Below are 24,525 nucleotides of genomic sequence, written 5' to 3'. Positions count from 1 at the left end.
CAAAACCGTAACACTATAACACTCTGGTGTGAACACAGTCTGGCAGTTAGTATTAGAGATGAGCGAACAGTGTTCTATCGAACTCATGTTCGATCGGATATTAGGCTGTTCGGCATGTTCGAATCGAATCGAACACCGCGTGGTAAAGTGCGCCATTACTCGATTCCCCTCCCACCTTCCCTGGCGCCTTTTTTGCTCCAATAACAGCACAGGGTAGGTGGGACAGGAACTACGACACCGGTGACGTTGAAAAAAGTAGGCAAAACCCATTGGCTGCCGAAAACATGTGACCTCTAATTTAAAAGAACAGCGCCGCCCAGCTTCGCGTCATTCTGAGCTTGCAATTCACCGAGGACGGAGGTTTCCGTCCAGTTAGCTAGGGGTTAGATTCTGGGTAGGCAGGGACAGGCTAGGATAGGAAGGAGAAGACAACCAACAGCTCTTATAAGAGCTAAATTCCAGGGAGAAGCTTGTCAGTGTAACGTGGCACTGACGGGCTCAATCGCCGCAACCCAGCTTTCCCAGGATCCTGAATGGAATACACTGTCAGTGTATTCCCGTATACCCGATATATACCCCCGATACCCGTTCCAACGGTGTGCCCCCCCACCTTCACCCCAGAAATACCCTGCAAGTCCCCTAGCAATAGGATTGGGGCTATATACACCCACTATTTTTGCTACTGCCATATAGTGCCATTGTCTGACTGGGAATTCAAAGAATATATTGGGCTTACATATAACTTCAATTCCAGGGAGAAGCTTGTCAGTGTAACGTGGCACTGACGGGCTCAATCGCCGCAACCCAGCTTTCCCAGGATCCTGAATGGAACACACTGACAGTGTATTCCCGTATACCCCATATATACACCCCAAATCCCCGTTCCAACGGTGTGCCCCCCCACCTTCACCTCAGAAATACCCTGCAAGTCCCCTAGCAATAGAATTGGGGCTATATACACCCACAATTTTTGCTACTGGTATATAGTGCCATTGTCTGACTGGGAATTCAAAGAATATATTGGGGTGACGTGCACCCACAATTTTTGCTACTGCTATACAGTGCCATTGTCTCACTGGGAATTCAAAGAATATATGGGGGTTATGTGCACCCACAATTTTTAATACTGGTATACAGTGCCATTGTCTGACTGGGAATTCAAAGAATATATGGGGGTTACGTGCACCCACAATTTTTAATACTGGTATACAGTGCCATTGTCTGACTGGGAATTCAAAGAATATATGGGGGTTACGTGCACCCACAATTTTTAATACTGCTATACAGTTCCTTTGTCTCACTGGGAATTCAAAGAATATATGGGGGTTATGTGCACCCACAATTTTTAATACTGGTATACAGTGCCATTGTCTGACTGGGAATTCAAAGAATATATGGGGGTTATGTGCACCCACAATTTTTACTACTGGTATACAGTGCCATTGTCTGACTGGGAATTCAAAGAATATATGGGGGTTATGTGCACCCACAATTTTTAATACTGGTATATAGTGCCATTGTCTGACTGGGAATTCAAAGAATATATGGGGGTTACGTGCACCCACAATTTTTACTACTGGTATACAGTGCCATTGTCTGACTGGGAATTCAAAGAATATATGGGGGTTATGTGCACCCACAATTTTTAATACTGGTATACAGTGCCATTGTCTGACTGGGAATTCAAAGAATATATGGGGGTTATGTGCACCCACAATTTTTAATACTGGTATATAGTGCCATTGTCTGACTGGGAATTCAAAGAATATATGGGGGTTACGTGCACCCACAATTTTTACTACTGGTATACAGTGCCATTGTCTGACTGGGAATTCAAAGAATATATGGGGGTTACGTGCACCCACAATTTTTAATACTGCTATACAGTTCCATTGTCTCACTGGGAATTCAAAGAATATATGGGGGTTATGTGCACCCACAATTTTTAATACTGGTATACAGTGCCATTGTCTGACTGGGAATTCAAAGAATATATGGGGGTTACGTGCACCCACAATTTTTAATACTGCTATACAGTTCCTTTGTCTCACTGGGAATTCAAAGAATATATGGGGGTTATGTGCACCCACAATTTTTAATACTGGTATACAGTGCCATTGTCTGACTGGGAATTCAAAGAATATATGGGGGTTATGTGCACCCACAATTTTTACTACTGGTATACAGTGCCATTGTCTGACTGGGAATTCAAAGAATATATTGGGGTGACGTGCACCCACAATTTTTAATACTGGTATACAGTGCCATTGTCTGACTGGGAATTCAAAGAATATATGGGGGTTACGTGCACCCACAATTTTTAATACTGCTATACAGTTCCTTTGTCTCACTGGGAATTCAAAGAATATATGGGGGTTATGTGCACCCACAATTTTTAATACTGGTATACAGTGCCATTGTCTGACTGGGAATTCAAAGAATATATGGGGGTTACGTGCACCCACAATTTTTAATACTGCTATACAGTTCCTTTGTCTCACTGGGAATTCAAAGAATATATGGGGGTTATGTGCACCCACAATTTTTAATACTGGTATACAGTGCCATTGTCTGACTGGGAATTCAAAGAATATATGGGGGTTACGTGCACCCACAATTTTTAATACTGGTATACAGTGCCATTGTCTGACTGGGAATTCAAAGAATATATGGGGGTTACGTGCACCCACAATTTTTAATACTGCTATACAGTTCCTTTGTCTCACTGGGAATTCAAAGAATATATGGGGGTTATGTGCACCCACAATTTTTAATACTGGTATACAGTGCCATTGTCTGACTGGGAATTCAAAGAATATATGGGGGTTACGTGCACCCACAATTTTTAATACTGCTATACAGTTCCTTTGTCTCACTGGGAATTCAAAGAATATATGGGGGTTATGTGCACCCACAATTTTTAATACTGGTATACAGTGCCATTGTCTGACTGGGAATTCAAAGAATATATGGGGGTTATGTGCACCCACAATTTTTAATACTGGTATACAGTGCCATTGTCTGACTGGGAATTCAAAGAATATATGGGGGTTACGTGCACCCACAATTTTTAATACTGCTATACAGTTCCTTTGTCTCACTGGGAATTCAAAGAATATATGGGGGTTATGTGCACCCACAATTTTTAATACTGGTATACAGTGCCATTGTCTGACTGGGAATTCAAAGAATATATGGGGGTTACGTGCACCCACAATTTTTAATACTGCTATACAGTTCCTTTGTCTCACTGGGAATTCAAAGAATATATGGGGGTTATGTGCACCCACAATTTTTAATACTGGTATACAGTGCCATTGTCTGACTGGGAATTCAAAGAATATATGGGGGTTATGTGCACCCACAATTTTTAATACTGGTATACAGTGCCATTGTCTGACTGGGAATTCAAAGAATATATGGGGGTTACGTGCACCCACAATTTTTAATACTGCTATACAGTTCCTTTGTCTCACTGGGAATTCAAAGAATATATGGGGGTTATGTGCACCCACAATTTTTAATACTGGTATACAGTGCCATTGTCTGACTGGGAATTCAAAGAATATATGGGGGTTACGTGCACCCACAATTTTTAATACTGCTATACAGTTCCATTGTCTGACTGGGAATTCAAAGAATATATGGGGGTTATGTGCACCCACAATTTTTAATACTGGTATACAGTGCCATTGTCTGACTGGGAATTCAAAGAATATATGGGGGTTACGTGCACCCACAATTTTTAATACTGCTATACAGTTCCTTTGTCTCACTGGGAATTCAAAGAATATATGGGGGTTATGTGCACCCACAATTTTTAATACTGGTATACAGTGCCATTGTCTGACTGGGAATTCAAAGAATATATGGGGGTTACGTGCACCCACAATTTTTAATACTGCTATACAGTTCCTTTGTCTCACTGGGAATTCAAAGAATATATGGGGGTTATGTGCACCCACAATTTTTAATACTGGTATACAGTGCCATTGTCTGACTGGGAATTCAAAGAATATATGGGGGTTATGTGCACCCACAATTTTTAATACTGGTATACAGTGCCATTGTCTGACTGGGAATTCAAAGAATATATGGGGGTTACGTGCACCCACAATTTTTAATACTGCTATACAGTTCCTTTGTCTCACTGGGAATTCAAAGAATATATGGGGGTTATGTGCACCCACAATTTTTAATACTGGTATACAGTGCCATTGTCTGACTGGGAATTCAAAGAATATATGGGGGTTATGTGCACCCACAATTTTTACTACTGGTATATAGTGCCATTGTCTGACTGGGAATTCAAAGAATATATGGGGGTTATGTGCACCCACAATTTTTAATACTGGTATACAGTGCCATTGTCTGACTGGGAATTCAAAGAATATATTGGGGTTATGTGCACCCACAATTTTTACTACTGGTATATAGTGCCATTGTCTGACTGGGAATTCAAAGAATATATGGGGGTTATGTGCACCCACAATTTTTAATACTGGTATACAGTGCCATTGTCTGACTGGGAATTCAAAGAATATATTGGGGTTATGTGCACCCACAATTTTTACTACTTTTATACAGTGCCATTGTCTGACTGGGAATTCAAAGAATATATGGGGGTTACGTGCACCCACAATTTTTAATACTGCTATACAGTTCCTTTGTCTCACTGGGAATTCAAAGAATATATGGGGGTTATGTGCACCCACAATTTTTACTACTGGTATACAGTGCCATTGTCTGACTGGGAATTCAAAGAATATATTGGGGTTATGTGCACCCACAATTTTTACTACTGGTATACAGTGCCATTGTCTGACTGGGAATTCAAAGAATATATGGGGGTTACGTGCACCCACAATTTTTAATACTGCTATACAGTTCCTTTGTCTCACTGGGAATTCAAAGAATATATGGGGGTTATGTGCACCCACAATTTTTACTACTGGTATACAGTGCCATTGTCTGACTGGGAATTCAAAGAATATATTGGGGTTATGTGCACCCACAATTTTTACTACTGGTATACAGTGCCATTGTCTGACTGGGAATTCAAAGAATATATGGGGGTTACGTGCACCCACAATTTTTAATACTGCTATACAGTTCCTTTGTCTCACTGGGAATTCAAAGAATATATGGGGGTTATGTGCACCCACAATTTTTAATACTGGTATACAGTGCCATTGTCTGACTGGGAATTCAAAGAATATATTGGGGTTATGTGCACCCACAATTTTTAATACTGCTATACAGTTCCTTTGTCTCACTGGGAATTCAAAGAATATATGGGGGTTATGTGCACCCACAATTTTTAATACTGGTATACAGTGCCATTGTCTGACTGGGAATTCAAAGAATATATGGGGGTTATGTGCACCCACAATTTTTAATACTGGTATACAGTGCCATTGTCTCACTGGGAATTCCACAAATAATTTGGGGATTCATTCACCCTACATCTCAGGCTCTTGCCATATTCACCCAGGTTGTCAGTGCTGCACCAGCTCGTTCCCAGACAGCTCGGCCCGAAAAACACGTTACCTATATAGAGGATTTGGACAATGAAGACAACATGTTCTAAATCTAATGTCTGCACCTTCTCCAGAATTAAAATAAAGGCAGCGTTTAACTTTCAAATAGCACTGCACAAAGGAAGAGCTTATCAGCTTGTCTCATGACATGCTACTGAAAAGTTTCATTTGTGTATCTTAATGTAAATATAGTTGTATAAGCTTTTTGGGTTTTAGGCACTGCCAAGTTATTTATTACCACCCGCTCCCTTATAATGATGATGACGCCAAAGTCACTGTGGGTGTTCAGAGCTCACAGCTTTGGGTGACATTTGTCTTGCTCTCTGTCGGTACCAGCTGTCTTTTTGGATACCGTAAAGTTATGTTGACTTTATTAACAGCTATAGAAGCTTTAGCCAGGTTGTGACGGTGTGTAACCCTAACAACACTAAGTGGGATACACATTAATAGTCAGTCTATGTACGCTAAACGTATCACTGAAGTAATTTTTTTTCCCTCTCCCCTAATATAAGAAAGGAACAGACATTAGACCTAGACCGGGGTTCGAGGCTTGAAAAAATCCAGTATTATTTGTTCTTCATGATGTGAAATATGTGTTGAAAAGCAACCCAAGATGAAGTCAGCCATGTGTGCCAGTGTGTTACTTGGCATGCCTTTGCTGGCCCCAACTGTAAGGGTCACTCTCCATTTCCTCCATTTTCCACTCCCCTTCACACCATTTGTGGTGAAGCAATGGGATGCACTGAAGTGCACCCTCTAGCCTCGTGTGGGATAGGGACATCAGATGCCACTCCAACCCCCTCGTCTTCCTCCGCCAGCCAACGGTGCGAAGATGAGAGGAGTGTGCTCTGAATGTTTTCTGCCTAGCAGAGGCTAGTTCTCACTTACGAAAATGGCCCCACTTTGACCTGTATATCAGGCACAATGGTGTAGGTTTCAAAGAAACATGGCACCAACAAGTTGGAAAACGTGGGCCATGCGTGGACCGTGTTTGAGTCTGGCAAGCTCCAGATCTGCTACCAGGTTCCAGCCATTATCACAGGCGCAAAAATGCCAGGCCCCAGGTGTAGCAGGGAAAAAAAAATGCCATCTCAGCCAGGATGGCATCCCTGACCTCGGAGGCACTGTGCTGTCTGTCCCCCAAGCTGATCAGTTTCAGCACGGCCTACTGACATCTCCCCATGCCAGTGTTACAGTGTTTTCCGCTAGTAGCTGGGGTGGAGGTTGCAGCTTCGTAGGGTTTCAGTCTACTCCTGCCATGAATTTTGGCCTGGGAGAGGAGATAGGCCACCCCAGTTTGCACCCGGGGAACAGACTCCACCACATTCACCCTGCCTGTCATTAAAGATAAGCACTGCAGCATCCCTGATCACAGGCGCTTGTCCATGTGTCGGTGGTCAAGTGGACCTTGCAGCAAAGCGCAGAGCTCTGGGCCCGACTGATGTTATGGGACACATGCAGGCGCAAGGCAGAGACAGCACACCAAGAGAAGTAGTAACGGCTAGGCCCAGCATAGGGAGGTGCCCCAGCTGCCATCTGCTGACGGAAGGCCTGGGTCTCCAGAAGCATAAACAAACACCAACATCTCCAGGGCCAGCAGTTTATCGATGAGGCTGTTACAGGCTTGGGCATGGGGGTGGGTTGTATTGTACTTCTGCCTGCAATGAAAAGCTTGGGAAATGTGGAGTGGCTGGGAAGAGGCGCATGATGGTGCAGGCCAAAAGGGCGCATGAGGGTGAACTCCCCAATGTGTCAGAGATAGGTGTGTAGGTGTCCTTGCATCATATACTTGCACCATATTTGGCTTTGGAAGTTAATTTTGTGCCAAAAAGTGGTTAAGACAGCGATCCCTCAGCTACTCCCGTTACACTGTCTATTGAAGTTACCATCTGTGGAAGTGGACCACCATTTCTAAGATCCCAAAGGAAGCAGGCAAGAGATGTGCAGTTCAGAAAAAAAGATGAGAAAATAAGTTTAGGCTGTAGAGCACAGAGGGATCGGAGAGGACAGAGCTGGTGTCGGCCAGGTATTCCCACAACATGCGCCTATACTTGTCCCTCCTGGTGACACTAGGCCCCTGAGTGGCAGTAATTTGTCCAGGGGGGCCATTAACGTGTTCCAGACCTAGGAATAAGTCTTCCAACAGGGTAGAGTTTTGCATGCTTTTGCTTCTACCCACTGTTTTTGCTGCTTAGCTTCCCTCCACATCTACTCTGCTTTCACCCCTAAACATCACCCCAGTTTATGCCTTTGCTTCTACCCAGGTTTTTTGTTGATTTAGCTTCCCTCTACATCTACACTGCTTTAGCCCCTAGACATCACCCCTGTCCATGTGGGGTCGGTGGCCTCGTCATCCACCAACTCCTCTTCCAATTGCGCACTGCCCCCTTACTGCAAACCGCACATGACCACAGCTTGCCTTGATGGCAACTGTGTCTCATGATCCCCACTTAGGTCCAGACAAGTCGGTGGCGGGTCCAAAACCCCAAAATTGGAAGGAAATGGCAGATGCTGCAGTATTTCTAACACCTGTTCCTGGTGCTCGGGCCTGGTCTGTGTTGTACCCTGCACCCTGCTTAACGCATCTGCCATATCCGAAGTTGTGCTGAGCGCATGCTAATGTTTCGTGTCCAGTGCAATGGATGGGATGGGATTTCACATAAGTCTGCCACCCATGGCCACTCATGGTTGAGCAACTGAGGGAGTTGACTTTGACGAACCCGAGGGTTTTGGAGTTGGAACTACATCAAAGGTCTGTGCTGCTCACACACTCTGCTCAACACATGATATGTTTAGTGCCAGCAGTGTGGAGACGTCGCACAACAGCCGTTGTTCCAGCAGGTACAGGCGTTGTAGGAGTGCATAGAGGCTAGCAGCGGCAACTATACACTTTAAAAACTATCCGCACAAGCGCCACACTTTCACCAGTAGCTCAGGAACATTGGGGTACCTTTTTCAAAAGATTAGCAGCAATGAGTTAAAAACGTGGCCCAGGCATGGAATATGTTGCAGGCTGCCAAGCTACAGAGCCAATCCCAGGTTACGGCCATTATCACACATGGGGTCAATTTAACAGCGGAGGAGGGTGGTGTTTCAGCCCTCCTCCCAGGAATGTTGTGTGGGGAGACAAGTCAGGCCACCACATTTTGCGACCCGGTCCACGCCTCAACTACATTCAACCACTGTGCCCAAATTGAAAGGTAGCGTCCCTGTCCGCATGCACTTGTCCATTCGTAACTGGTCACATGGAACTTTAGGGCTAAGCGCTGAATTTAGGGACCGCCTCATGTTTGGGGGAAAGTGCTGGTGTGGACGGCACAGTGCGGTGGCGCAGTAGACACTCTGCCCAAAAAGGGCAGAGTGTCCCCCAGCCGGGATTCCAACATCTCCTGGGCCAGATTTCTTGAGATGAGGCCGTTGAAGCCTTGGGCATGTGGGTGGGTTGCGCTGTACTTTAGCATGAAATGAAAGGCTTGGGAGATGGGGAGTTGCTGGGAAGAGGCGCATGATGGCGCGGGCAAAAGGAGAAATGGCAGGAAAAGGTGAGGATAAGGGTGAACTCCCCAAAGTGTCAGAGGCAGATGTGGAGGTGTCCTGGCTCCTGGTCTGGACTGCAGCGCCAGCCCTGTCAACAGTGGAAGAGGCAGTGGCCGCCAGGCCAAACGACGATTATCCTGCGCTTGCTCTCACCCACTGAGCCCAGGGCTTGCCTTCCAAATGATGGCACCCGCAAGAGGTGGTGAGATTCCTCTCCGCAGATCTCCAAACCATCTTGGACTTGCAAATTGCACTAAATTTGTCATGTAACTGACATGTATATGATGAGTCTATCCATTGTCTGTTCATTTTGGTGAAAGTCAGCCTGTCAGCTGACAGACAGCTGTGCTTGTCAGTGATGATGTCACCGGCTGCTTGTACCCCCAGTTTTTGCTGCTTAGCTTGCCTCCACATCCACACTGCTTTTGCCCCTACACATCACCCCTATCCATGCCTGTGCCTCTAGCCATAAGTCTGCCACCCATGGAAACTCATGGTGCAGAAAGTGAGGGAGCTGACTCTGAGGAACCCTTGGGTTTTGTAGCTGGTACTCCATCAAAGGTCTCTGCTGCTCACACACCCTGCTGAACATACGGTATCTAGGGTTAGAGCGTGTGGTGACCTCGCACAACAGTAGGTGCTTCAGGCAGATGTAGGCCTTGCTGGAGTGTATTGCGGCTAGCTCCAGGTACTGTAGACTTGGGAAAGTGGGTGTCCAAGTGCCGCACTTTCACCCTTAGCTCAGCTAATTTGGGGTATGTTTTTAAAAATCATTGCACCACTACATTGAACATGTGGGCCAGGCATGGAACGTGTTGGAGGCTGGCAAGCTCCAGAGCCCTCCAACAAGCTAAAAAACCTGGCCCCAGGGGCAGCGGGGATAAACAAATTGCCATCTCATCCAGGATGGCATCCCTGACCTCAGAGGCAGTGTGCTGTCCGTCTCCCAAGCTGATGAGCTTCAGCCCAGCCTGCTGACGTCTCCCCACACCAGTGTTGCAGCGTTTTCAGCTCGTAGCTGGGGTAAATCTAACAGCGGAGGAGGAGGAGGGTGGTGTTTCAGCCCTCCTCCCAGGAATGTTTTGTGGGGAAACAAGTCAGGAAAATTCTTGAAACGGGAGAGTTTTGCATCTTTGCCCTTGCTGCCTATGGACATCCCTTTGCCTCTAGCCACCATTTTCCCTGCTTTGCTTGCCTCCACATCCACACTGCTTTTGCCCCTAGACATCACCCCAGTCCATGCCTTAGCTTGTACCCCCAGTTTTTCCTGCTTAGCTTGCCTCCACATCCACACTGCTTTTGCCCCTAGACATCACCCCAGTCCATGCCTTAGCTTGTACCCCCAGTTTTTCCTGCTTAGCTTGCCTCCACATCCACACTGCTTTTGCCCCTAGACATCACCCCAGTCCATGCCTTAGCTTGTACCCCCAGTTTTTCCTGCTTAGCTTGCCTCCACATCCACACTGCTTTTGCCCCTAGACATCACCCCAGTCCATGCCTTAGCTTGTATCCCCAGTTTTTCCTGCTTAGCTTGCCTCCACATCCACACTGCTTTTGCCCCTAGACATCACCCCAGTCCATGCCTTAGCTTGTACCCCCAGTTTTTCCTGCTTAGCTTGCCTCCACATCCACACTGCTTTTGCCCCTAGACATCATCCCTATCCATGCCTCTTCCCCTAGCCATAACTCTGCCACCCCTGGAAACTCATGGTGCAGAAACTTTGGTTGCTGACTTTGAGGAACCCTTGGGTTTTGTAGATGGAACTCCATCAAAGGTCTGTGCAGCTCACACACCCTGCTCAAGATATGGTATTGTAGGGTTTCAGCGTGTGTGAATGACGGACAACAGCCTGTGTTTGGACAGATGTAGGCCTTGCTAGAGTGTTTTTAGGCTAGCAGCGACTCCTGTGCACTTGCAAAAGTGGGCGCACAAGCGCCGCATTTTCAACAGTAGCTTCGGTACATTTGGGTATGTTTTTAAAAAACTTTGCACCACTAGGTTAGACGTGGGCCAAACATGGAACGTGTTGGAGGCTGGCAAGCTCCAGAGCCGCTACCAGGTTCCAGCCATTATCACAGGCGTAAAAATGCCAGGCCCCAGGTGTAGCAGGGAAAAAAAAATGCCATCTCAGCCAGGATGGCATCCCTGACCTCGGAGGCACTGTGCTGTCTGTCCCCCAAGCTGATGAGCTTCAGCACCGCCTGCTGACGTCTCCCCACACCAGTGTTTTAGCGTTTGCCGCTAGTAGCTGTGGTGGAGGTTGCAGCGTCGTAGGGTTTCAGTCTACTCCTGCCATGAATTTTGGCCTGGGAGAGGAGATAGGCCACCCCAGTTTGCACCCGGGGAACAGACTCCACCACATTCACCCTGCCTGTCATTAAAGATAAGCACTGCAGCATCCCTGACCACAGGCGCTTGTCCAAGTGTCGGTGGTCAAGTGGACCTTGCAGCAAAGCGCGGAACTAAGGGCCCACCTGATGTTGAGTGACACGTGCTGGTGCAAGGCGGGGACGCCACACCGGGAGAAGTTGAGACGGCTAGGGACGGCATAGTGAGGTGCCACAGTTGCCATCAGGTCCGGGAAGGCGGGAGTTTCAACAAGCCGGAACGCCAACCTCTCCTGGGCCAGCAGTTTAGCGATGTTGGCGTTCTAGGCTTGCGTGGGTGGGTGGTTAGCGGTGTATTTCTGCCGGCGCTCCAATGTCTGAGAGATGGTGGGTTGTTGTAAAGAAGCGCCTGATGGTGCCTTTGATGGTGCAGGAGAAGGAGATAAGACAGAAACAGGGGAGGATGAGGGAGAAGTCAACAAAGTGGCGGAGGCAGATGAAGTGATGTCCTGGCTCGTCCTCTGGAGTGCATCGCCAGCACTGTGAGCAGAGGCAGTGGCATGAACGGCGGGCGACGTTTGTCCTGCCGTTGCTGCCTGCCACTGATTCCATTGCTTGGATTCCAAATGACGGTGCATTGAAGTGGTGGACAGGTTGCTCTTCTCAGGGCCCCTACTCGATTTCGAGAGGCAAATTGTGTAGACGACACTATATCTGTCCTCGGCGCATTCCTTGAAAAAACTCTACACCTTCAAGAAACGTGCCCTCGATGGGGGAGTTTTTCTGGGCTGGGTACAAAAGGGAACATCTTCGGACATTCCGGGTCTGGCCTGGCTTCGGCAAAGCAGCTGACCTCTGCCTCTGGACATGTCTCTGCCTCTAGCTACCCTTTTTGGTGCTGCACCTGCCTCAACATCCACACTACTTTCCCAGCTTGACATCTGCCTTGTCCAGGTGGGGTCGGTGTCCTCGTCGTCCACCACCTCCTCTTCCAACTCCTGTCTCGCCTCCTCCTCCTGCACAATGCGCATGTCAACTGGCTGCCCTGACAGCAACTGCGTCTCATCGTCGTCGATGAGGGTGGGTTGCTGGTCATCCGCCACCAAATCGACCGGAGATGGAATGGAGGAGACTCTAGTGTTTGAGCATCTGGACACAGATACTCGTCTGTTAGGTCCGTGGAATCGCGAAATGGAGGGGCAGGTTGCGGTACAGTCAAAGGAAGGGAGAACAGCTCTGGGGAGCAGGGACAGTTGGGGTTATTGTTCTGAGAAGATTGGGAATTTTGGGTGGAAGGAGGACAAGACTGTTGGGTAAGAGGAGGTAGAGGCTGACTGGCTGGTGGACAATGTGCTTTAAGCGTTATCCGACAGCCATTGCAAGACCTGTTCCTGGTTCTCGGGCCTACTAATCTTTGTACCATTCAGCCTAGTTAATGTGGAACTTTTGTGCAAAGCGCAGAACTTAGGGCCCGCCTGATGTTAAGGGACACACGCTGGTACAAGGCTCAACTCACCCTAAGTGCCAAAAACACTGCTGGTGCAAGGCTCTACTCATGCCAAGGGCCTCAATCTCTGCTGGTAGCTCAGCTTAAGGTCATGTAACTTTGTTTGGAAGGGCTCATGTTAAGGGCTAGAAAAGTGAATTTTGGAAGGTCTTACCACATCACACACACACACACACACACACACACACACACACTCAAAATGACAGTTAAGGGTGAGGGCTTTTGGAATTCCCATTGCCTATTCCATTTGTGGTTGTCATGGGGAACGTGATTTAAAGGGGTGGTTGTTACTGTTTGTTGAGCTTAAATTGGGGTTTGTGTCCATCCATTTGGGGAGTAAAGAAGGTTTCCAGGTATTTTCCCACTTTGATAGAGGTTTTTTTGAATGTGGAAAGTGTGTAGTTGTTAGGCAGTGATGTTGGGGTAATAGAGGGTCTTTGGTGTGTTAGATGCCCCCAGGCATGCTTCCCCTGCTGTCCCAGTGTCATTCCAGAGGTGTTGGCATCATTTCCTGGGGTGTCATAGTGGACTTGGTGACCCTCCAGACACGGATTTGGGTTTCCCCCTTAACGAGTATCTGTTCCCCATAGACTATAATGGGGTTCGAAACCCGTTCGAACACACGAACATTGAGCGGCTGTTCGAATCGAATTTCGAACCTCGAACATTTTAGTGTTCGCTCATCTCTAGTTAGTATCACTGCCAGCTAAACAAAACCAACCAGGTGTGCTGTTAGGATCACAGAGACGTGTGCAGCTTCAGAGCAGCCGGTACAATTAACAAAACGGTCTAGCCAGAACTCCTGGTCTAGACAGAGACCGACTAAACCCAGTGTGCTTCAGTTCCACCCAAGCACCAAGGCAGCTTACTGCCAAACCCACTTTCAGTAAACCCTGAATGAGAAGTAAAACTAGCTAAGGCCTACTGAGATCTTCACCACACAACACACAAGGCAGCATGCTGCCTAGCTAACAGTGGCATTGCTATCTCAGAGGGATATTGCTAGCTGGGCCAACTAATAATTCATTCAGGCTGGAACCACAGCACGCACAAACGCACATCAATTCAGGTTTGATCTTAGAGCACCAGGTGTCCAGAAAAGCCCCCTTAAATATGCAAGGGGTGGTCACAAGCAAATAGCACAGCTGCCGACGCCCGAGCGTCCATTGGTCGACACCAATGTCGGTCAAACAGTCGACCATGCCCGGCTGTTGCAAGGCAGGTTAACTCTTGCAACGCTGGACTGTGCAGAGGAACAGGCAGCGACGCTCATATCATGGCCGCACCTGCTGCACAATCCTAACACTATGATCCTGTTAAAATCCTGTCAATATTTGGTGTGACAGGCCTATAGATGGAGTCCTGGAAGTGATGATATGGCCCCCACCGAGCCCTGATTATTTCAAAATGTTCGGAACAAATTCCCTCTAGTTTCTTCAAAAAGCTATGTGAAAATTACCTAGAAGTATTGATGCTGTTTTAAAGGCAAAGTATTATCAGAGGAGATAGTGATTTCCTTTAGAACACTTTTCTTAATTCACATAATTTTGTTAGTTAACCAGAATAAACTATTAAGGCTATGTTCACACTACAGTTGTTAATGTCCGTTGCTGCCATCCTATGACAGATGACAGCAACGGACATTAACTGTCGCAGAGTAACGGACACAGACGGAGCCTTCTCCATCTGTGTCTGTCGATACTAAGGTAAACAACCGTACCTAATGTATGTACTCCATAAAATTTACATCTACTTCAGCTCCGAGATGGAGTGGATTTAATTTTCCCAAAATGCACCACAACTATTAAAAGACCTGTGCCTCTTAGGTGTATACGTGTGGCTCATCTATCTCCAGTGATCATTAGACTATGCCCAGTCTCATAAATGCCCCATTGTTTCCCACTACCCCCAATCACATACACTGTCAGGCAATTTTGACAAAATTGGTGGAATTGGTCAACAGTAACATGTATAGGCAAGTGCCGATCATACAATATGGCTGATATTAAGTTGGATTTTAGTTTATGTTTAATAAACTGAATTTTAAAAGCATCACTTGGTGTTTCTGATTCACAGATGCTAAAGGACTCAGTGACCCAATGAAGATTAAAAATATGCGGTTCCAAGTACAGATTAGTCTAGAAGACTATATTAACGATAGACAATATGATTCTAGAGGACGATTTGGGGAACTTCTGTTACTATTGCCTACTCTTCAGAGCATAACCTGGCAAATGATTGAACAAATTCAGTTTGTCAAATTGTTTGGGATGGTTAAGATTGACAACCTTCTCCAGGAGATGTTATTAGGAGGTGAGTTCTTTTATCATTTTTGCTAATTTTATTAACAATTATGGTTTTGTTGCTCAATCTAGTGACATTTCTTGGCTGTTTCTATGCTAGTGGCGCTTGTAGAGACCATATCATTTCTATGGTCTAAGACAGGTGTGCTCACACTTTTTCAGCATGTGAGCTACTTTATAAACTGACCAAGGGATAAGATCTACTATCCACTTCTTGTGGGTGGTCTGGGGCGGGGCCTGTGGGTGGGGAGGAGCGTGAGAGCAGGAGACAGCTCTCCGGTGTCTGCTTGTTCACAGCGCAGGCTGAGAATCATCTCTGGACACTGACAGTGTCCGGAGATGACTCTCAGCCTGCGCTGTGAACAAGCAGCACCCTGACTCCCTTCATCCCTAAGAGCGGGGAGTGCGTCATCCCCCAGAGCTGCTGCTGCCCGGCCTGCAAGTGGCAGGCGGGGCTGGCTGCATCCCGGGATCGACCCATACGTCCTTCGCGATCGACCGGTATATCGCGATCGACGTATTGGGCACCCCTGGTTTAAGACTTGTCAGAAACCCAGCCATGATTTCCTTATTGTGAACAGATTATCTTCTCATACATGTGCGTGTCCTCACTTGATAACCTACCCTCAATAAGGAAATTACAGCTGTTTTTTGACAAGTCCCAGACTTAATGTTCCTGCTTTCATGGTCATATCCACTGGCAACGGATCTAAACAGAAGACTTTCACCATACAAATATTTAGAGAAAATCAATAAAACTCTGCAAAATTATTAATTATTTACATTTGAAAAAGTTTAACGTTTAATTGTCTACAAATTTAAATATGTTAAGTTCATGGGAAACGCCTTTAACACATTATTAACACTGGGGCACAGAGTATTATCTTGGGTGTGTCAATGACTTTTTTGTATATATCATAGTGCAGATAATCAAGTCCATGTTCAGGGTACCCTTTTCTGGAGATAGGTGCATCTCCCGGAGTTCGGTCCCTCACCAATTACACACTTATAACATATCCTGCAGATATGCCATACTCTAAGTGTCTAGTGTGGGAGAACCCCTTTAAGTAACTAGAATATTGTAGGGTTTTTAGTATCTTCACTGGTTCTTGTAACCCTTTTCTGGGATGGGGTGAGGAAAATTTGTCCCAACAGATTTGTGAACGGTGGGTTCACTCTGCTTCTTTGTTGAGGAGCAAAAAGCAACTCCGTTTTTTTCAAGAATTTTTTTTTCAACTTCAGCGCATTTTTGGGTGTTTTTCTTTAAAGTGTTTTTTGAGGCATTCCATTGAAATTTGTTCCATTAAATGGAATTTGGAGCTTTTTTTTCTGCATCAAGAAATGCAGCTTCTTTTTTTTAGCTAGCTGGAAATAAAACAACACTGAAAAAAGGAATTTTTTGAATTTTTAGATTTTGAAACTGAAAAAGCATCAACAGCTCCCAAGGAGCAGTGAGAATGTACCCTAAACTGTGCCAGAAAACTGTCACAAGTTCCACTTGAAATTTACATCAGTTTCAACTCTGGTGCACAGAATCTTTTGAAATGTGGATGGTGGAACCTCTTACTAAGTCTAGGGCATTTCACAGCATTGAAGCATTGTTGGAAATGAAGGCTGTATTCTGGTGCATTTAGCTAAATCTGCCGCAATGTATCTTAGGCCAGGGCCCCATAGGACGGAAACGCCACTTTTTGGTGAAAATACTGCGGGAAAATTGTAGCGTTTTACAGTAAAGGCAAAGTTCATTGGATTCTAATGAATCCTATGCCCACTTTGTGATAAAAACCGCGTTGCACACATGACACAATTTCCAAAACCAGCGTGGTCTTGGAATTCGCAGCATGTCAGTTATACCTACGGAAACGCCGATTGTTTCCCCATAGGTTTAATTGTAACACAAAGTCCGCGGAGGAAAACTTCACAAACTTTCTGTCTAAAGCGCTATGGGAAGAACCGCGATGCATTGCCGCTGCTGTTTTTCCTGCAGCGCTTTATTGCTGCGGGACATCTTGTGGGGCCTTAGCCTAAATATGCTTAACATCACAAGTTCAATAAGAGTGTGCAGAATACAGAGATAGAATATATATTTGATGTGTAGATTTTAAAGAGAACATTATTGAGGATCTATTGATAGATGAATAGTGTTGTTATGACAGTTCTTAACCATGTTAATAATTCACCCGCCATATCTAAGTTTACAATTACAGCTGCTCTAATGGTTAACAATAAAAAATATTCCTCTGAGAGAAATTTTAACTAGCAAACTGCTGGGTGATTTCCAAAGTCCTGATTTTTTTCATACTTAATGAAAGGAATAAACTTTAGAATTTTCTAAAAAAAAAAAAAGTATCCGCCAGGTCTTCTGACATATCTATATGAGAAAACACTGGAACATATCTGGAACATTTTGTGTTTATCATCTTGGACCATATTACTGATAGACAGGCAAATTTCTCCAGGCAGTCTGAAAATATAGATACATAATGAATATCTTTACTCTCTAGTTTAAGTTTACGCCACCTTTTTATTGGTTTAGTTTGAGACACAATTTTGGTGCATCATGGCATATTTAATCCCTTTCCCTTTTTCTAAGAATCTACAAATACTTCTTGACCAAGTGAAAAAATTGTAGCCTAAATCATATGTGCTAAAGATGTGCAACTTTGCACCGAAGATGCACCACCTTGGACTACAGATGCAAAGTTATGCCACGTTTACACCACAAGAGTAAATTTGAGCCTCTGCATTGCCCCTTTTTTTCTATTACCGTATATACTCGCGTATAAGCCGTCCCGAATATAAGCCGAGGCCCCTAATTTTACCACAAAAAACTGGGAAAACTTATTAACTCGAGTATAAGCCTAGGGGGGAAATACAGCAGCTACTGGAAAATTTCAAAAATTAAAATGGTTGGAGTTTTTGGGTGCAGTAGTTGCTGGGTGCTGGGAAAGGAATGGCTACAAAATGAATGGGAGATATATCGGGAGTTCTTTGACATTGGCTTTGGCTCAAAAAACTGCAAAAAAAAAACTGCGTTTCTGCAACGTGCCTTAATGTTCTATCCCAATAATATCAGCTGATTTTGTGATCACTGGCAAGTTTCAGGACCTTGTAATATGAACAGAAGCTTTCCAGACTTGAAAGTCTTCCTAAAATTCATTGTATTTATACGGATACAGTGGGGGGGTTTGTGAGATTGTTTCAAGTTGCGAAATAAACTACCTCAGACCTTTTGGAATTACCAGAATTATTCAGACTCTGAGTTATTTTGAGGCTCAGAGATAATAAGTAGAGATGAGCGAATACTGTTCGGAACAGCCGTTCCAAACAGCACGCTCACAGCATGCTCCCATAGAAATGAATGGAAGCAGCCGGCACGCGGGGGGTTAAGCGGCCGGCCGCCGGCAAAGTCTGCGTGCCAGGTGCTTCCATTCATTTCTATGGGAGCGTGCTGTTCGGATCCGAACAGCTGAACAGCTGATCCGAACAGTGTTCGCTCATCTCTAATAATAAGTCATTAATAATATATCCCCATAAAGGCATAAATTTGATGGAAAAAATATAAAAGATGTTGAAACGTGTAATATCTTAAATTTTTTTCTTCTATGTTTTATTAAAGGTTCTTCAGCTGAGTCTAACCACATGCATCATCTGACACATCCCCATATAGCTCAAGACCCTTTAGGGGGACAGACCTTGCTTGTCAGTTCCATGTCTGCATCCCTACACACAGAACAGATTGGTAAGTACTGTGATAAAGGGGGAATTATAAGAATATAACAATGAAAAAGCAAAATTATTGATTTTAATAGGCGCCATGTAACATCGTAATGTAAGGCTGGAAAATGACATCCATACGCCTACTATTCTGCAATATTCATCATACATTTCTAAAAATTTTGTGGTGGCATTGCAGGGGATTAAACACTTACTGATGGATTCCCACAAAGAGGGGACATCTCAACAGAAAGACAACCTGCGATGAGTTAGGCCAGTCGCAGACGACCATGTGCTTCCAGCCTGGTGTGAATTAAAGGAATGGGCTGCGCAAGGGGGAACTTGCAGATGTCACCTGTATGCTACCCATGCTTCCTCGGCCTCTCTCATTAAATGAATAGGAGCCACTGAAGCAGGGCCGTGAAGCAGGGCCGTAAAATAGGACCTGTTCTATATTTTGCGGCCCAGACTGTCAGACATGTGACCGTGTAATTCATGATCATGTGTACAGACCCATAGAAAATAATGGGTCCGTGTGCTATCCAGGAAAAACACGATCTCGGCCACAGTCATCTGCATACGGTCTTAGTCTGAGATTGACAAAACTACCCAACTCTGCTAACCCATTAGTAATAATGTGCTTTCTACAGTCACTTGTGGGTCTTGTTGCAATGCAATAGACTTTCTGTGTTACTTGCATTGGAATAAACCGTGGTCTCCTGCGCTGTTTTTAGCAGGTACCCTACTTTGTGCTCACACTCAGGCATCTGCACCTAACCTGACCTTTAATAAAAAAAAACACTGAAGTTAGATGTTTATCCCTTTAGATGCTTCAGCCAATAGTCACCACAGCATTTACATGGTTTCAGATTCAATGGTTCATTTGGCAATGGCGTCCAAGTGAACATGATTGTAAGGTTCTGAAACATTTACATGGCAGCTGAGGGACTAATTCAAGACCTCCAGTTCTGCTTTCAGTATATCCATATAGCATAAAACAGTATAGCATATATATCATAATACATTGAACTAAATAATGTATCATGTAAGCAATAAAAAAGTTGCCAGTGCAAATCTCCTATTGGGGCTAAAAAATAGTGTAAAAAAATATTTTAAAAAAACAAAAACAAATTGAAAAATATTGATCACCTATCCAAAATATTTTATAAATAAGAACTGCTGCATCTACAATGACCTGGGAAAAAATCTAAAAAAATGTTTTTTGTCAGTCGGCCACTGAAAAAACATTATTAAAAGCGATTAGAGATAAGCGAACGGCGTTCGATTGAATTGGTATTCAATTGAATATCAGGCTGATCGAGGTACCACGCGGTAAACGCAGTAAAAATTTGTATCCCCTCCCACTTTCCCTGGCACTTTTTTTGCACCAATAACTGTGCAGGGGAAGTGGGACAGGAACAACGACTACGTAGGCATTGAAAAAAAATTGGAAAAAGCCACTGGCTGCCGAAATCAGGTGACCTTGGATTCATAAGAATAGTGTCGGCCATCTTCGTCTCCTTTTAGTTTTGGAGAGATAGGGAGAGCTTGGTCTCAGGGCGATATACTGATTTTAGCGTTGTCTAAGCAGGAAAAAATTCTTATAAAACAGCTCTTTTCAGAGCTACACTGCAGGAACACTGTACACATACAGTGAACCTGCCAATCATGCAGCAGGGGATGTGGGTGAGGACGTGGACATGGATATCCAGCTGGGTATCCAGTCCACAGTCCAGGTACTGGAGAGGGGCTACCAGCACACACTTCACTCATCCTCCTCCTCCAACCCCAGCCCCTTCACCCTAATGTAACACTTAAAAAATCTCACTGAGGTTACCTCATTAATTTTTTAGGGCTTCCCCTCTAGGGCCTGCAATACAATTTTTTAGGGCTCCCCCAAGGGCCTGCAATTCAATGTTTTAGGGCTCCCCCACAAGGGCCTACAATTCCATGTTTTAGGGCTCCCCCACAAGGGCCTGCAATTCAATGTTTTAGGGGTCACCCAAAGGGCCTAACACTCTGCTGCTACAAGGTTCAATTCACCATAAGGGCCTACCATTCTGCTGGTGCAAGGCTCTACTCACCCCAAGGGCCAAAAAGTAAAACACTGCTGGTGCAAGGCTCTACTCACTCCAAGGGCCAAAAAATAAAACACTGCTGGTGCAAGGCTCTACTCACCCCAAGGGCCAAAAAATAAATCTCTGCTGGTGCAAGGCTGAACTAACTTAAAGGGCCTAAAACTCTGCTGGTAAAAGGCTGAAGTCACCTCAAGGGCCTCAATCTCTGTTGGTAGCTCAGCTTAAGAGACTCTAACTTAATTCGGAAGGGCTCATGTTAAGGGCCAGAAAAGTGAATTTTTGAAGGTCATACCACATCTCACACACACAGACACACACAGACACACACACACACACACACACACACACACACACACACACACACACACACACACACACACACACACACACACTGACAGTTAGGGGTGGGGGCTGTTGGATTTCCCATTGCCTATTCCATCTGTGTTTGTGATGGGCAATGTGATTTAAAGGGGTGCTTGTTAATGTTTCTTTAGTGTAAAATGTGGGTTTCTGTCCATACAATTGGGGAGGAAAGAAGTTTTCCAGGTATTTTCCCACTTTCATAGAGGTTTTTTGAGAATGGAAAATGTGTAGTTGTTAGGCTGTAATAGTGGGGCAAAACTGTGATTTGGGCTTGTTAGATACGCTCAGACATGCTTCCCCTACTGTCCCAGTTGCATTTCAAAGGTGTTGTCATTATTTGCTGAGGTGTCATAGTGGACTTGGTGACCCTCCTAAGTCGAATAGTCGAATAGTGGTTTCCCCTGAAATGAACGTTTTTTCCCCATAAACTATAATGGGGTTCGATATTCGTTCGAATTATTGAGTGGCTATTTGAAACGAATATCAAATATTTCACTGTTTGCTCATCTCTAAAAGCGATCAAATAGTCAGTTGGCGTCAATGTACCGTAATTGTATAAGACTCAATAAAATAAATATATCAGATTCTTTAAGCTAAATGGCAAATGGTGCAAAATTTCTAGTGTAAAAAAACAACGGTAGAATTTCTGTTTATTTTCTTTTCCCTCCCAGAAAGAGTTCATAGAAGTTAATCAATGAGATATATCTACACCAAAATAGTGCCATTAAACACTACCATGTGTCCAGCAAAAACACGTCCTTATACAGCTATACCTGCTCTGTTGTTCTTGGAACTCCCATAGAAGTGAATGTAGCAGGTAGGGAGTTGTAGTTTCACAGCAGCTGGAGAGCCGAAGGTTTCTGACCCCTGAGCAGTGGCATAACTACTGGGGTAGCAGAGGTAACAGCTTCCACAGGGCCCGAGACATTAGAGGCCTGGCGACAGCCTCTACCGCTGTTTTTTTTTTTTTTTCTTAATAGGCCGATAACGGCTGGAGTTGCTTACCGATCCTGGCAGGGGCCAGGATTGGTAAGTGATGCCACAGGCCCCACAAACACTATTATTATACTCAGGGGTCTTTTCAGAGTATAATGACTGGAGGCCCAGGAGAGGTAAGGGAACATAAAAAACACAGTTACTTACCTCTCCGCGCTCCATACAGGCATCAGGCTTAGTTGTGTGATGTCCCTGACGTCACTTGACCAGGACATGTGACGTCCTGACGTCATTGAAGATGGCCAACACCACCAAGGACTGAAGCGGAGCTGGGGATAGGTAAGTGACAGTGTTTTTATGTTTGTATCTCCCCTCTGTCTCCGAGTATAATAATTGTTCATGGGTGTTCATTATGGGGCATAAAACTGTGTGTAAGGGCAACTATGGGGAATAATACTATGTGCAGGGGCCACTATGGGGGATAATACTGTGTGCAGGGGGCACACTGGGGATAATACTGTGTACAGGGGCCACTATGGGGGATAATACTGTGTGCAGGGGCCACTATGGGGGATAATACTGTGTGCAGGGGCCACTATGGGGGATAATACTGTGTGCAGAGGCCACTATGGGGCATAATAGAGCACGCAAGAATGTGTGTGTGTGTGTGGGGGGTCGGTTGGACAAGGTCTTTGGCGTCGGTGTCAGTCGGGGGGGCCATGTCAAAAGTTTGCCACAGGGCCTCACCATTCCTAGTTACACCACTGCCCCTGAGTTACACTCATGAAAAAATAAAACACTTATGGCTTGCAGTGATGGAAAACACAACAAATGATTTGGTCATTAAGGAATTAATAAGGATAATTGTCAGTACTTGTGATACTTGAGTACAAGAACATGGATCTTATATCCAGCAATGCTTTATATTTTTCTTATAATCATATTAAAATTTTTCTTTACTCTTCTTTTCTAGCTACTCCTGAAACACCTTTACCTTCCCCTCCGCAAGGCTCAGGACAAGAACAGTACAAGATATCTACAAACCATGCCACGGTTATCACACATCAGTCTATCCTGAAACAAAAGCCCTGACACCATGTTTCTGTGGGAAACCCAATTTGCCAGGGGCATTCATGGACACTGCCAGTTTGACCTCTCTTGTGACCTTGGACTCATGTGGCACATCAGGAACAGTTTAAGAAACTCAATATTTATCATTTGTATATTTTATATACTTTATATAAGATCATCTTATAATTTCAGTGCATGTCATGCTACAATATCCAATGTCGTAAATCTTACATATAAGACAAGAGAATGTATTGTAGTATTGCTATTGTATGTGCTACATGAAAAACATTGTCAAATACTTTGTATATTACATATGATTTATGTTTATGTGTTATAATGTGTTACTTCTGTGCTGTATTATGAAAGCTGCTTCACCTCTATCCCAGACTACTAGATTATACTAGCCAGATTAATGCACGTTATAGTCTCATATAGTCACATGCCATTGAGGTAGAGTCATACCAAGGCTTTCTTTTACCTCTGACAGTCAATCCACTGCCCTAGCCATGTATAGTAATATTCTAGCCAAGTCAGAGGGGCCTAGTGGTGCATTTATGGCATCTCGGGCATATATTCAACCAGCTCCCCTGAGCTATAGCCTTGATTCTGGTTTATATACCAGTTTATATACCAGTATACAAGTTCAGCCCGCTCCCTTGAGCTATAACCTTGATTCTGGTTTGCCATTATACCAGTTCAATACAATCTTGTGGCATCTATTAAAAATAGCTTAAATGCTTAATGAATTTATTTTTTACATGGGTGATACTTAACCAATGGATGGTGTCCATCACAGCTATTCAATGAAACAAAATAAATTGAGGCTGAGGAATACCATCCATCAGTCATATACAGGGGTGAACCTGGGCTTTCTGCCACCTGAAGTGGCGTCGCAAGAAAGGGACGGGGCTGAGTGGAAGGGGCGGGTTGAGCAGAAAGGGGGCGTGGCTGAGCGGAGCGAACGGCGTTCGCAGGCAGAGAACAGGCAGGGAGAGGACCTGCTCTCTGCCTGAGTGTGAGGGGCGGCCGCTGGAGCAGCGCTGCGTCCAGCAGGGCCGCCCCAATACACCGCTCGCTTCCCGTGTCGGGCTGCAGACACGGTGACGCTAAGCCAGTCCAGGACAGCTTGTCCTGGACCGGCTTAG

At 44.9% G+C, this 24,525-nt stretch overlaps 1 protein-coding gene across 2 annotated transcripts in view; it reads left to right on the top strand.

Annotated features, from left to right (window-relative positions):
- Positions 1–24,272, top strand: part of HNF4G (hepatocyte nuclear factor 4 gamma) — a 57,178-nt gene extending 32,906 nt beyond the window's left edge. The window contains exons 8-10 of one of the 2 annotated variants that reach the window (XM_075272122.1): positions 14,989–15,225; positions 18,835–18,957; positions 23,283–24,272. In XM_075272122.1, the coding sequence (XP_075128223.1) occupies positions 14,989–15,225; positions 18,835–18,957; positions 23,283–23,401 (479 nt within the window). In that variant the 3' untranslated portion in view covers positions 23,402–24,272. The remainder of the gene's footprint in view (positions 1–14,988; positions 15,226–18,834; positions 18,958–23,282) is intronic. The other variant, XM_075272124.1, reaches the window with a different exon arrangement.
- The last annotated feature ends 253 nt before the right edge of the window (positions 24,273–24,525 follow it).

Source organism: Leptodactylus fuscus, chromosome 4, assembly GCF_031893055.1.
Source record: "Leptodactylus fuscus isolate aLepFus1 chromosome 4, aLepFus1.hap2, whole genome shotgun sequence".
Taxonomy (NCBI): Eukaryota; Metazoa; Chordata; class Amphibia; order Anura; family Leptodactylidae; genus Leptodactylus; species Leptodactylus fuscus.
This window is presented reverse-complemented; position numbering and strand designations above follow the sequence as displayed.